General features: G+C 40.7%; 1 protein-coding gene across 4 annotated transcripts in view; it reads right to left on the reverse strand.

Moving 5' to 3' along the window:
* Positions 1-15,122, reverse strand: part of foxj3 (forkhead box J3) — a 98,702-nt gene continuing 83,580 nt past the window's right edge. For 3 of the 4 annotated variants that reach the window (XM_082534838.1, XM_082534839.1, XM_082534840.1), the window contains 7 exons: positions 14,671-14,799; positions 12,593-12,767; positions 10,270-10,773; positions 8,828-8,929; positions 8,083-8,274; positions 6,121-6,222; positions 1-5,977 (listed from right to left, as the gene is read on the reverse strand). In XM_082534838.1, coding sequence (XP_082390964.1) covers positions 5,865-5,977; positions 6,121-6,222; positions 8,083-8,274; positions 8,828-8,929; positions 10,270-10,773; positions 12,593-12,767; positions 14,671-14,799 — 1,317 coding nt within the window. In that variant the 3' untranslated portion in view covers positions 1-5,864. The remainder of the gene's footprint in view (positions 5,978-6,120; positions 6,223-8,082; positions 8,275-8,827; positions 8,930-10,269; positions 10,774-12,592; positions 12,768-14,670; positions 14,800-15,122) is intronic. The other variant, XM_082534841.1, reaches the window with a different exon arrangement.

Below are 15,122 nucleotides of genomic sequence, written 5' to 3' on the forward strand. Positions count from 1 at the left end.
TGAAGTTACCATATTTTATTTCTTTAAGTGCCATTCATGCATATTGGGGAAGGGGGTGGGGGTGGGCGGTGGTATCGACAATTCTAATAACACTTGAGTTATTTTACAGCACTAAACGAATACAAAGAGTAGCTGTGTCACCTCATCGGACAACAAAAGTAATAAACCGTGCAATAAACAAAAACGAAGACAAATATAGGAGGGAAAAAATTACAAGAAATGACAGAGACAAAATCAAAAAAACGGAAAAATAAAAACACAAACCAAATATATATTATCAACACTGAAACACTGAATGTAGAACCATAGTACAAGTAAAAGGTAGTGTCACACAAAAAGCCAACGCATTTTTTTTTATCACATATATACAATATAGATATATACATACTGTCACCCTCTGATTGGACAATAACAAAATACTCTATTCTTCTCCCTTCCTCATTCATGGATAAGACCCACCCTCTGCCTTGATACCCCACCCCCAAGAGGGGGAAAAAAAAAAAAAGGGATGGGGGGGATGATTGAAGACATATATGTACAAGCACAACAACACCAGCACTGAATAAAACAGGCCCCAATCAGCAGTAGATGTTGGCAGTTCTCTCCCATTTTGTAACAAGACTTTTTTTTCCCATTATCTTTCCCCCCCAATAATAATAATAATAATAATAATAATAATCTCTCTGGCAGGTACATGTCCAGCGGTATTTAAAAACTTAAATCATCATCTTGGGAAAAAAAAAAAAAAGGAACTTAAACTCCCACAAGCGAACACACTCACTCAGACATAATGTAAAACTGATTGTGATCCAGTCATTGTCAACACCGTTTTCTTTTCCCTTTCATCCGCTCGATCAAATCTTCTGCTTTTCCTGCCGGATGATGTGCTTTTATAGTACTATACGCGTTCACCGTCTTCGCCTGGAAGAAACGAAACACTCCATTTTCACTCCAACCAACGGCTCGCTGGATGTTCTCCATTTCAGGCCCTTAAGATCATCGAAGAACAAACACGATTCTCCTTTTTTGTTTTTATTTTGTTGCTGCTGTCTTCGGTTGCAGTCCTTTGGCCCACACTCACCCAAAAGAGTCATGAACTGGTTAACTCAGGTGGCTTAAGCGTCCTGTCTGAGTCCTAATTTTGAAAATTCCCGGCAGTTGAATAAAGCGATCCTCCACAATCAGCAGACATTTGATAAACAAAGGGAGAAAAGGAACATGGCAAGAATGATGCAAAAGTATACAGGTGTGTGACTGGCAGGGGACAAAAAAACAAAACAAAATAAAAGCTGAAATTAAAAAAACAACAACAATTTAAAAATAAAAATCAATGGCAGTATTATTAGTTCAAAGAAAAGAACTCAAGTTCTTCTGCACAGTGCAGCTCTGGTCAGTTTAATAGAAGGTCTACAGTATAAAACCAGGCTGGTAATAGATTCAAAAAACAAAACAAAAACACACCTATGTATTCAGAAGCATGGCTTTCCACCATCCAATTTGGGGGGGAAAAAAGAAGAAAAAAAAAAAGAGACTTGAAAGTGCCTTTTTACACAATAAGAAAAAACATTTCGCAATATCATAAAATCATAAAAAAGAATCCATGATTGTCTTCCAAGTATAAAATCAAAACTATGCCCACTACTGCAGTCTTTCTTGCTTAACTGTCTTGAAGAAATCGTTTGAAATTCTGGGATAGTTTGACATCTCTTCCACTTTCTAGCTGGGTTTGATGAGAATATTACGCGTCCATATGGTAAATATGATGCCAGAGTGCAGGATTTATACGGTGGCCCTGAGAGGTCAAACACACTGCAACTTAAGAAAACCGGCACAAAGAAAAATCTTGAAATCTCAAAACACAGCGCAAACGCTTTTAGGGAGAAAATAATGTGAAGGATCAGCAGCAGAAGTGACAGAAACCAAAACAGGCCGAATGCACCGAGACGTGTTTAAAAGCGGAGGATTCATCGGTGTTGTGAGGGAGAAAAGGATGCAGCTAATGTGTCACGTGACTCATTATAGGATTCTCTTCCACAGGCCTTTAGTGTCAGAAGGCCTTCCTCCTTGAGCCTGGTTCAGCTGGAGGTTACTTCCTGTTAAAAGGGAGTTTTGCCTTCCCAATGTTCCCAAGTCATTGCTCATTGAGGGGGTTGTATGATTGTTGGGGTCTTAATCTATATTATTGTAGGGTCTTTACCTTACAATATAGAGCACCTTAAGGCGACTGTTGTTTTGTGGCGCTATATATATATATATATATATATATAACTGATGTGAATTCAATTAATATCGTAGATACACGTTTACTCTTAGCCGTCTACTGTCAGCTTGTCACTGCTGCAGCTGTTCCGTCACATTACTATGTCCCAAAAACACTTCCACTGCGTTTTGTGAGTTGTTTTTTTTGGTAATCTTTTGTGGCATTTTTCTATTATAGTTGTGTTTTGTGTGCTTTAGCAGCGTTTTTCTATTTGCTGGCATTTCTAAAATTGCAGTGCCTTTGACCACAGCAAACTATGAAAAAAAAAGTAGTGCAACAAATCTTTCATTAGCAATGAATGATGTCGCAAAACCCAGAAGGAGACAGAAAGTTGTGAAACGTTTCTAAAAAAGATGTTGGACAAGAAGTAACAAAATTTCTTTTGGTGCAAAACAACTGTAATAATTATCTGAACTCCATAAACTGGGAATATGTACAAAAATGCAAAAAGATTGTGTTAACCAGCATTTCTGTGTCTCGGTAGCTTCATATTTACCATATTTAATTAAGGTTGGTATCAATTTCAACTTCCCAAAATATAGTGTCATAGATGTACAGAGGACAAAAATAATCCTGTTCATTGTTTCTAGATGTCAGGAAGACTAAAAGTGAAATGATGGATAGGTGAATGAATGACTGAACTAATATGAATGATTACTCGATCCACACGGTTCTTTGCAGCTTCAATCAGATGAGTAAACAAAAAGTGTGCAAAGAACTTGAAAACAACAAAAAACAAAACAAAACAAAAAAAAAACATAGTGTCTCTAAAGTTCAGCGCCTGTCTGATTAAGGAGCCACTTGTTACAGGACACAGTGGACAGGTTTCCAGAACCACCGATTTCCCTGTTCTGTGCTTCAGAAACCCTTTTCCAAGAAAAAGTCTAAGTCAAATCTAGTCTTTAAGCACTGTGTGCATCTGCTTTGTGCTCATAGATAGCATAGAGATGATTGCAGTAATCAATCATAGCCCTAAAATTACAATAAAACCAAACATACACACACACACATACACACACACTCTATAACCAGCACACATATATACTGTACGTCCTGTATGAGTCACATTTCTCATTCGGTTATGATTGTATAGTAGCAAAATCTCTATTTAAAAAAAAAAACCTGTGGGCAGTTTAAAGAAAAAAATTAATATCCTCCCAAAAAATTTAAACATCAGAAGTGACAATGAAGCAGGAAAAAAAAAAAAGAAAAAAAAAAGAAAACGCCATGTCTGCTCTGCTGATCAGATTTGTTTCTCTTTGAGAAGGCAGTGTTACGTTTCAATTGTTTGTTTTTCAAAATACAATTTACTTTAATAACCTGTTTCAAGTCAGCAAGAATTGAAAGTGTTACTATTTGGATTCTCTACAGTTTACTGTTACTACAGCAAAACATTTAATCTATGGTTTGGACTAATTCTTTAATTTAGGAAATATGCTTATTGCCAGAATTAGACTCTTATGTGTGTGCAGTAAATATGAGCCCACTTCCAGCAGCTTAAGATTAAGGTGCCAGTTACACAAGCTTACAGACCAGTTAACAACCCCATAGAAACCACTGGTCACTATGGAAAAATGTGCATTCCACAACCAGTTGGTGAGTAATTTCTCGAGGTTGTTGGCGGTCGCCTGGTGAAACCAGTTGCAAAGAGGGTGCTCCGCCAAAAACCACCAAAAAGCATTGCTGTGGTTGTTATCAGATTGCCGTGGTCGCCCGTAGTTTGCATGGAAGACGCCAACAAACAAGTTGAGAGCCTTTGCGGTATCTGTGAACACTCAGAAATTGTGCCTTACAGACCCAACAAACATATTTCAAAAGACTTTTACTATGAAAGCAAATGGTCTTCATTTCTGGTTTCCATCGCACACTTAGTGAGTACTTGGCGTCTTCCGTGCAAACAGCAGGCGATCACGGCTGGTGATAAAAGCAATCACAAGCAGGTTTTCTGCACAGCACAGCACTCATATTTGTGGCTGATTTCCCCTAGCAAAAATGTATTTTTCCTTAGTGACTGGTGGTTACCAGGGAGTTTCCGACCGGTCTTTAGGCTTGTGCGACTGCAGCCCAGCTCTCTCCAAAAGAAAAAAACTGATCTGCCAGTCGCTCATTATCAGGTCATAACCCTCGATCACAACCTGCTAAGAGAGAAAAAACTCACACTCAATCTGAGCAAATAGCAAAAATTTCAAGGTAATAAAGTGATGATGATAGCGCGACCGATTTAGTATCTTTGAAACTGGACTAATATTTTCCTTGTATTCCCTTACATTAAGGTAACAATGCTCTCAATTAACTCTCAGGAAGAAAATTAACAATTAAATCCTCCACAGTAGAAGTGTTTCGTTTAAAGACTTCAGCTTATGTCTTGTTTACAAAATATAAGTAATGGACATTTCAGTCCCCCCCTATGTTTTTTTTTAACTGAACAGGACACTTTAGAGTTCACACATCTTAAACATTACTGTATGCAGCTCCTTGTTTGACCAACATGCAAATATTGTTACCGTTAATGTTCAGTAATAAGTTGGCCTGAAAGCTGCTGTTCAAACTTTAAGCCTAAAACTTGTTTAATGAGAATGGAAGAGCCAAATATGAACAAACATGATGCAAACGGAGAGCTTAAATCAACTCTGGGCTGAATGAATTTTAAAATGACTAATATCTGACTTCTCTCTGCTATCATCTTCCACTCATTCATTCATCTTGAAGTGCTTGGGACAGAGAAATAAAGAAAGACAGTTGCTGTACTCCCATAACTCGTCTAATGCAGTGAGACTGATCACATTGGCTGGCTTTAAAAAACAAAACAAACAAACAAAAACATTAAAAAAAAATAAAATAAAAAAAATCACGACACTTTCCGTGATCTCCCTCTTGTTTTCTATTCTGGTTTGTTTAACATCAAGCCTGGTTACACATTTAAAACCCTGTGTTTGTTTGTTTTTTGTAAACCTATCTTTAACCACTGATTCAGCCACAGCGGGACAACTTTCTCCGAAAAGTGACCAACAAACACCATGACATCACTCACAGCGACGGCTTGTGTTTCATTTTAAAAAAAGAAAAGGAGAAGAAGAAAATAACAATTTAAAAAGAAAAAATAAAGAGAGAAACTCATCCAAGAGGCAGCTGAGGCCAAGGTCAACACGAGAAGAATTACAAGCTGAACACGCCGCTCAAATCACATAACGGTTACGGAGCAGGAGGCTGGAGGAGGGGAGGAGGGAGGGGGGAGGGGGCTCGGACTTTGGAAGGCCGCTCGCTAGGGACGGGGAGAGGGCTGGCTGAGGAACACGTGGTTCAGACGTGAATGTGTTCAACTTGCTTCTACACAAGTTTGTAAGCAATCACTTTAAAATGTCCGACTAAATATGATTGTCTTCAAAGTAACATTTTCTAGTTATGTTTTGCTTTTATTTTTTTGTTTTTGTTTTAAACTGTCAGGACTCTGAAGTCTGAATTCTGCGTCTCTCCACCAAAGCTTCTCAAATGTTCTTCTGCAGTCCACCCACATTGGCCTCCTCCACCTGCGGCCTTTTCAGCTCAGCCTGGCTTCCATCTCCTCCCTTCGCTCCTGTGTATTTGCGAGAAGCAGTTTTAGCAGCTAGACAATGGAGTCCCAATCAAAATCATCCTGGATATCGTCAGCTTGCATGCGATGCATCTGGAAGTTTCTGGCAGGTATCATGTGCTGCTGGTTCATCTGTGCATGGTGTCCTGGAGAGCAAGAGCAGAGGAAGTGTTCGTTTGTGCTTAAAAAACAAAAAAGAAACAAACAAAACCCAAAACATTCAAACTGAGGTAAGAAAACTGTTATGAAGAATAATTTCATCCATGCTTCTGCTGTGGCTATATGTCACCTGTCATAGTGGGTCCTGCACTGCTCATAGGGGGCATGTGGGGATATGCTGGAGGAACCATCATGGACATACTTTGTCTGGAGTCCATGTACAGGTTTCCTGCTGAGAAAAATGGAAACTTTAATTAAAAGATCTTTTAAACCAGATGGAAAACACCTTTGCTGACAAATAACCTTTGTTTTATCTTCTTATCTGTTCAGGCCACTAAAATTAGTCATATAAAATAAGGAGAGAATGAACACTGAGTGGACACAGGCACCAAAATGTGCATGTTTGCCACTCAGGACCTATTATTTTGAAAATCCTCAGTAGCCACTTTCAAAATGTTCCAGTTTGGCCACCATTTCCGTTTTAGGAAACAGTCATTTTACCACAAAATTTAAATTGTGGGTAAATTTCAGGAACTTTGACAATAAATAATTAAAATTTACAACTTAAAACTTTATCAGAGCTTCTTTGTTTCAAGTAAAACTACATTTTAAACTACACAGCATTGTGCAGGTAGGTTGAGGAATTACTGTTTTACTCCTCTGATAGCACTATGAGGAACACAAATCAAGCTTACACACATGTTCAATAAAGAAGATCTGTATTCACTCATCTGCCTGATTTTCCTGAGTGTTTCCTACTCTATTCTTTAGGTCATTTCCTCCTTCCCAATACTCCAATCATTTTCTTTTCTGCGCTCTGAACCAATCAGTTGGTTCAAAATTCATTCAGTTTTTTTTATAGAGTTCCTAAAGACACTTTATATTGTAAGGTGAAGTCCATACAATAAAAGACCAAAAGCCCAAACAATTGAAGGACCCCCTTTGAGCAAGCACTTGACGATATTGGGAAGAAAGAACTCCCATTTAACAGGAAGAAACAGGGAAAGACAGCCATCTGCTGCCATCGACCAGTTAAATCTCAGTGTTCGTCTGTCATTCTTCCTTTCAGACTCTTTCATGATACCCGCCTCAGCCTGGTCATTCAAAGCCCCATCCAAGCCTCCCATCCCAGTTTCTATCCATGCTGGGACTCATTTCTGCTCATCGGAGTCTAATCGCCAAATAGCTTATTAATCAAAATGTATATATCTCAATAAATCATCAATTCTTCCAGACAATCTCTCCTTATTCAACTAAGTCTAGACATTTAGGATTGATACAGTGACAATTTATTCCATGCATGAAGACTTCTTCACCCCTGGCTAACCTCGCTCATCCTGGCACAGTGTCTTTTTTTAACAGGCTAACACGGGGAAACATAACCATTTATCATTAGACCAGCAGCCACTTTAAAATCACCAATTAAACTGACAAGCGTGTCCTCTGACAGGTACAAACACAGAACCTTCTTACTGTGAGACATCTGATGCACCACTGTGCAGCCAAGCTGCTTGCTATTATTATTATTATTGCTATTATTATCATCGTTATTATTATAACTCATGCAACTAAATGTAACTACACTATAAAGTTCATAAGGTTGGGTAGTGTTCGCACTCTCCTAGTTTAGTGCCAGTGTTGGTACTTTTATCCATTTGTGAATTATTTCCTCTCTAAGGTCAAGTTATATTTATTATTGGTGTAGAAACCAGTGCTTCATAGCTAACAAATCTATATTTGTCCTTAAAGACAGGCAAACTGTTTGTGAGATTGACTTGGAAGGAGGAAAAATCTTCCAGATAAACAATTGTTAATGTGCAACGGCAAAAAGACTTCCTCATGAAAGCTGATGTTTAAGCAATTAAGCATTCATATACTGTATAATGAAATACAAACTAAACTAATCAAGGAAAAGGGTCAAAATATAATTGGATGAATCTTTCATTACACAGATTACTGGATTTCCAATCAAAGGAAACATACAGATTACTCTTTTTGAGTCGATAGTCATTTCAGACCCACAAACATGCACATTTACACGACAACAATGATCTCTGATTAGGGCTGAAAGGTTAAGAATCAGCTGTTTAACCTGCGTTGAGGTGCTGGCTGGGTTTGTTGGTGTGCATGGAGCCATGGCAAACGGGAGGCTGCACTTCCCCCTGTGGCTGGATCACACCAGTGCGGGCAAAAAACTGGTTGATGGATGAGCAGAGGTCTGCGATTTGGGTGGGTTCCAGAGACCAGTTGTTCAACTCTGCTTGTCTCATGCTCTCTCTCAGTCCTTGGGAAGATAAAACATACATTTTAGCACACGAGAAGCAGGTGGTGCTGGACTTAACTGACTTAAAATAAAATTTTGTGACAATGAAATGTGTGAAACCGCTCCAGTTGACTTTCCACAGAATATAAATTTTAGTAAATGACAAACTAATTTACAAACAAGTAGCAAAAACTTTGCTGCAATATATATTCATTATGTCAGTAACCTTCAGTGGGTGATATTTAAAAACATCCTACCTTGCAATCCTAGACTGTAATTGGATAAACTGACCTGCTGAGCTTGGTGTTTTGGTAATTAAACTTGAAGGCAGTGTTATTTAATTGAAGAGCTCAGTTTAATTAAACTGGTAATCAACTCCACAGAGTCAACATTTGAGCACTCAATCAAAAGCTGGGGCATTACTGTACTGTCAGCTTCTAGCTTTAAATCTTCTGACTGCATACATGTTAGACAGGAGGTAAATCTGACAGCAAAAGGTTTTTATAAATTCTTCACTTATCAAATTTAATAACTGCAAATGGATTGAGATCTACTTGTAGTGACCAAACCGCACCTTGGTAAGGTGAAAGGTCGACATCAGCCCAGTTATAGCTGCTAGCAATACGACAGCTTTCTTTCAGTGCATCCAGATTTGGGTACCAGTCAGACAGTAAACCTGCAACACACACAGCATACTATGTGTAACATTACAAGGTAAGAGATCAAAGTCATGTGATTTTGGTTCCAATGCCAAGTTCACGCCAGGGACAAATACAGTTTCAGTCATAATTGTAGAAGCACTTGCTCTGGCAGAACGTGTCTGCCTCCCCTTCTGGTTCAAATGGAGTTTCCCCCTCACCGAGTAGGGCCAGTTGCAACCCATTTAATATGGACCCATGTGGTATGAGGACTGAAATCTCTGTCTGTACATGACACATTTTAGTGCTCATCTGTTGTAGTTTTATCCAGCTAAGAGGAATTTAAACCTCAAATGTGAGGTAACAGTTACAACTGTACATTTTGGGGACTGAGCCGTTTTCACACATGAACTCTGGACAGTATCGGAAGAACGAGATTTGAGCAGCTGTCTGAGTACACATAAGGAGAGTCTCATTGTTTGGTTTAGGACAGGGTGTGGCCTGGGTAAAGGCTACAGTGAGGGAGCACACATGATGACCCTCTTGCTCAGGATTTTCAGGATAACTACTCCCTCCGGGCTCACGGCGATATTGTAATAAAGAGATAGCAGGTTAAAGACTATTTAATGTCTGGGGTGTAGGTTAAGCTCACAGGGTTGAGCATGTGATCAGTTTGCTAAAAGGTTAATGCAGAAGCCCAGGTTTGCATCTGCCCCGTAGCCATTTTTTACCTTTCTCCCAGTTTTCCTGTTTTCTCTCCACTACGCTCCAAAAATACATACAAAAAAGATCATTTAATGTCTGATCAGACTGCATTGGACATTTGCAGTCTTAAAAGGAGCTCTGTTGGGTAATGTCGAAAAAAGGTTGAAGGGTGCATTGTGTGAAAACAGCTTTTGTCTGGCGATGGCAAGCCATTATTTCCTGACAACAACAATAATGTCTACACATAAAGGTCAGGTCATTTTAGTCACATTTATGGTTTTGCTGGCAGTCTTTTTCTGAAAAATGAATAAGAAGTCAATGCCAAATATAAAACCCCCTTTTTTGGGGTGTTAAACAGTTCAGTGCTGTGGTGTGGCCACTAGGAGGTGCCAGGTGACTGGACAGGCTGCAGAAATCAGCGGCTTCAGCACTGCTTTGTTCTCAACAGCACAGATAATAAATCAGGAGATGATTTTAGTCTTCAGCATCTAAAACAATTTCTCAGTGCTTTATTACACACACACAAAAAAAAAAGAGAACCGATAAGAAATCCAATTCAGCTGTGAGCACGGTGTCTTTGCTTTACATGTGGTTTGCGTGATGGACAGGATGAAGAGTGAACAACACGAGGCGACGCTGGGTCCACAGACAAGTGACAGACAGAGGGCCTTACCTGTGTTGCAGGCCATTTGTTGCTGGGTAGGATGGGGCTGGTGGGAGAGGCTCTGGTGCTGCTGTCCATGTTGAGAAGGGTGCTGGCTGTGCTGTGTGTGTTGAGAGGGGTGTGGCGTGTGTTGCTGCGGGTGCTGGCTGTGGGACTGGTGCTGCGATGGATGCTGCCCGTGCTGGGAGTGCGCAGCATGCTGGGGATGCTGGGAGTGCTGTTGGTGCTGTGGGTGCTGACTGTGTTGGCTGTGCTGGGCGTGTTGGCTGTGTTGGTTGTGAGGGCCCCCGTGCTGCGAGAGGTGCTGCGCATGGGGCGAGCCGTGGCCAGGGTGGGCTTGGGCAGGATGGGACAGGGGAACCTGACCACTGTTGGTGGAGTGGCTGTTAGGGTGGCTGTTAGACTGGTTGTTTGAGAGGCTGTTCTGAGAGCTAATGGTGCCACTGGGGGAGTGCTGATAGGAGCAGGAGGTGTGGGTCTGCTGGGAGGAATCTGCCGGTATGCCCATCAGACCTGAAAAATAAAACATCAATAAAGTAAAGAATTATTAACACAATTAATTTTTAATTGTATTTACAATAAAACAAAGACAATCAGTGCAGGAACAAGGAAAATTATGAAAAATTATTCAACAACTAACTCAATAAAATTTGACTTTTTACTTAGGTACTTGTTTCAGCTTCTCACTTTTGAGGATGTGTTGCTTTTATGTTTCTCATCACCACGTTTAGATTTTGCACCATTTTCTATTACAGCAAAAAGCAATTTGTAGACATTACCCTGGCCCCTGGGAATCACTAAATCTAAAAATAATGGAAAATTAATTTATAATGAAACTATATTTAGCCGTAGCTCCAGCTGCTACTAATTTTCCAAACAAATGCACTCGCATGGTTGCAGGATCGAATGCATTTAAGGCACTTAAGCAGAAACACAAATAAGAGTCGGGAGCCAACACATGTTTAAACATCTACTTCAGGTCATCAGTCTTAGCATCTGACAGACAGGGGCCTCCTGTACTTAAGTAGTGAGACAGGCCAGCTGCCATTTTATCGTGTCAGGGAATGACTCAGCACCAGTTTTGATTCTAAGGTTCGCTGTCTCGAGTTGCCGTCGACACTCTTCTCCAGCTACGCCGTCTTTGACAGATTCATCGTGCTGCTGCGCAGACATGACTGGAGCATGAACATCTGCACACCCAACTGCAATCATCTGAGTGCCGGGGAGTGGTCGTAAGAGGCACTGTCCTTCACAGCTTTGGCACAGTAAACCTATTTCACTGGAGTGCTTTTAGAGCTGACTCCAGCCCTGCACCTCCACAATCGGCACGTAACACTCACTGCAGGGGTGACAAAGGTGCATCTCTTATCGGCACAGAAAGCCCATTGTCCAACGAGGGAAATACAGAAAGCAATTAACGCGGCACCAGAATAATAATGCGAGCTCATTACCTATTATCAAAGCCAGTGAATTAGCTCACTGTCTACAGCGGCAGAGTGTGAAATCCTCTAGCTCGATTATTTACGCTTTTTAATTGCTAGAGCTTGTCTGACTAAGAGATTTCACTTTTATGCACATAAAAAAAGGTTACAACTTTCAACTAATGAAACATAGATGATAGATTAAAGGAGAGGAACTCTTTGAAAACATTAGCATGAAATGCATTTGATTTGTGAAAGTAGGTTATACACAGAAAGCTCAGTCGACTTTGCTCATAACTCGCTTGTCAAGTGCTCCATGTTTATCAGTCAATCAGATTACAAGCAAAACTGCTTTTTGTTCTGCAGGGACTCACAGCCCTTTGGAAAGCTGTGCTCTATCCAACACCGTGTATTATATGATACAAATTCCCCATCATTATGACAAATGAACCTCAAATCCAACAGATTTACTGAGGCCTTAAGCTGCCTGCAACCTCTTCCACTCATCTGATGAAACATACCCTACGTGAAAAACTTGACATGTGACAAGATGCAGACAGCATTTGTCTAACGTGAAGAAACGTGTGGAGAATTAAGCCTGCGTCGGTTAATGAAATAGACAGACTCTCAGACTCTGCTTTTGTATATTAAATGAGGTGGTTTTTACATTTTCTCTGGCAGAAGATCGTGAAAATACTCAGTATAGATTTCCACTATAGGCTCGTCAGCCTGTTTGAAAACCTGCTCAATTCTTTGTAAACCTCATTAGTGCCTAAAGACTCTCTATAGCCCCAGCTGTTAAGAACAAACCCGCATTAGGAAAATCGTTCTGAGAATCATCCTGTTCCTTGATGATTGAAGCTTAGGCCCTCTATTAGGTTTCCACTTGATGCTCCCGTGAGCCCACTTACCTTGTTGGCTGAAGGACTGCTCAAAAACAGACTTGTAAAGGCTGCGGAAGGAGGCACTGAGATCTTCAAATTCTGAGAACAAGAGCTGCTTGTCCCTGTCTGGCATGTTATACTGGGACTGGGGAGGCTGCTGGAGGCTCATAGACTGGGACACAGGCTCTGGGTGACTGGTCACCTGGACAAATGAAGAGAGTAACGACAGCAAAGAGTTACAAAAGTGACCAACACTTTGTTTGATGTTTCACTGGTTAAGGTATAAGCTACAGGGATTACTGTAGAGGAGCACCTGTACTTTTCAAAGATACCCACACCATGCTCACCTTATCAAGGAACCGCATCAAATATAAAGCAGTTCTCAAACACATGCATGGTTTAATTGTTCTGAGGAGTGACGGCTACAATGTCTATTTCCGCCTGAAAGGGTGTCAGTCATGTTACATATAAAGAACAATTACGCGAAGCACAACAATCTAGGTCAGTGCTTACCGCCTTGGCTCACACAACATTAAGAGAGCAACTCGAATGGACACAAAGCCAATACTCAGGTGGCTAAGCAAAATGTATTTAAAACAAAATCAATAGCAATACCTTGTACAAATAAGCAGCCATTTTATCCATGTATTTGTGTGGGCAGTCAATGTTATGCACTGCCCCTGGGTGTGAGACGGCAAGCAGCGTCCCCTCCAGCTAAGAATTTATCTATGAGATTCACCACAGCAAGTGCAGCAACACAAAACCATGGTTATTTCACAAAGTAGGACCTGACCTGTTACCACTGTGGGCTAGCACTACAAGAGAGTTCACGTCCAATTTTTGATCATAACATCTTCCTCTTCCAATATGTGGGCACGCTGCTGAAGCGCATGGCTCACAGACTGGCAAGGCTAAGAGTGAAGAGGTGATAATAAAGCCGGAGTGTTTACTGCGAGCTGCTGCTTTGGCTGTGTGTGAGAGTGAGAGAGAGACAGAGAAGAGAGAGCGAGCACATCCATCAGGCTGAGCCGATCGATGCCCAGCGCCTGGAGCACGGAGCGCTCTAGGATGCAGGAGGACCACACCAAAGAGGGGGCATCTCTGGTGGGAGGACATCAGAGGAAGCACTTCTCTTTGTCTGGGTTCCAGGAGTGTGCACATTTTTCTCTGTTTCCCTTAACCCCCTTCCTGATGTTGTACTCCAGCTCATGTCCACCCTGAACCTCGGTCTATTACCGTCTACGGCTGGCTCCTCTGAAGAAAGACTCCAGGGACTTTCTGAGCAGATAAAATATGGGATACAGTACACTTTCTAAGCCTGGCAGTGTTTCATTTTCATTCATTTAGCGACTGTGGCTCTCCTACAGCTTGGAAAAATATGAACACAATGACAATTTATCATTTGGCTGTAAGTGCTTAGTGCTCAAAAAACAACAATTACACCAAATTTATATAAATATCCTGTTACAAATATTCAGTAAGAGCCAGAAACAAACAAAAAAAAAAAATCCCACTGTTCTACACTATTGACTCTTTGCAGAACAGCAGGAACAACCTGCCCTGGCACCTTTATTGTTTTTTCTTTGTTCCCATGAACGATGCAGATTAATTGCTGCAAATAAACCTGAGGTCTTTATGGCACCGCTTAGGTCAACCTCAATAAGACGCGGCCCACGTCAAATCTGTATCAAGCCTGACTGGCTCAGGGAGAGGGTAGCAACCCATTCTTTTGTTGCAGGTGTTTGGTGATCAGAAGAAAAATGCATTTCCTGAGACTGTACAGTGCAGGGAATAAAACTGCTGCTGTATTTTTCCAAAGCTCTTTTTTTTTTTTTTTTTAAATACACTGCTGCAGGTGAGGGTGTTTCCTCTTGTTTTATGGCTGTTTGAATCAACCAACCCAGGTCTCATTAACTTTTGATGTTTCATGTTTTTTGTTGGGGGTTTTTAGGAGGGGAGGTAGAGCTTGTCTATCTTTAGTGCCTTTCTAAATTAGTCAATGTGAAAGTTAAACTTTGCAATCAAGAGAACATTTAAGATTATGTTTAGAGTGCTGAATCCATAAAAATGACAATTCACTCAACAACATTCATCCTAGTTCTTACCGGTGTATAGCTGTGCACACTGCCCACGCTGTTGAGATTGACGGAGGCCAGACTCTGATCAGACAGGCTGTTGTTAAGGCTGCTTCTTGGACTATCACTCCCTTCCTGGTCTGTGTTGTACAACGCCACCTGAAACGCATACACATGTGCATTAGCCTTGATGTCTTAAAAAAAAAAAAGAAAAAAGAAAAAAGAAAAAAAACCCAACCACACAAATAAATGCACTCGTACATCAGCATTCCTGGAAGAAAATTGGTGTTACAGGTAATGTTGGTGTGCAGTTTAATGATATTAGCAGTGGGAATGTGAAGCCAGGAGATGTGTGTGTGCTGCATGCAACAGCATGTCATAATTGCAGAATAGTTTTTCGCTTTACTGCGTGTGTGTGTGTGTGTGTGTGTGTGTGTGTGAGTGAGTGAGTGAGTGAGTGAGTGAGTGAGTGAGAGAGAAGA

This window comes from Aulonocara stuartgranti (genome assembly GCF_965226115.1).
Source record: "Aulonocara stuartgranti genome assembly, chromosome: 5".
NCBI lineage: Eukaryota > Metazoa > Chordata > Actinopteri > Cichliformes > Cichlidae > Aulonocara > Aulonocara stuartgranti.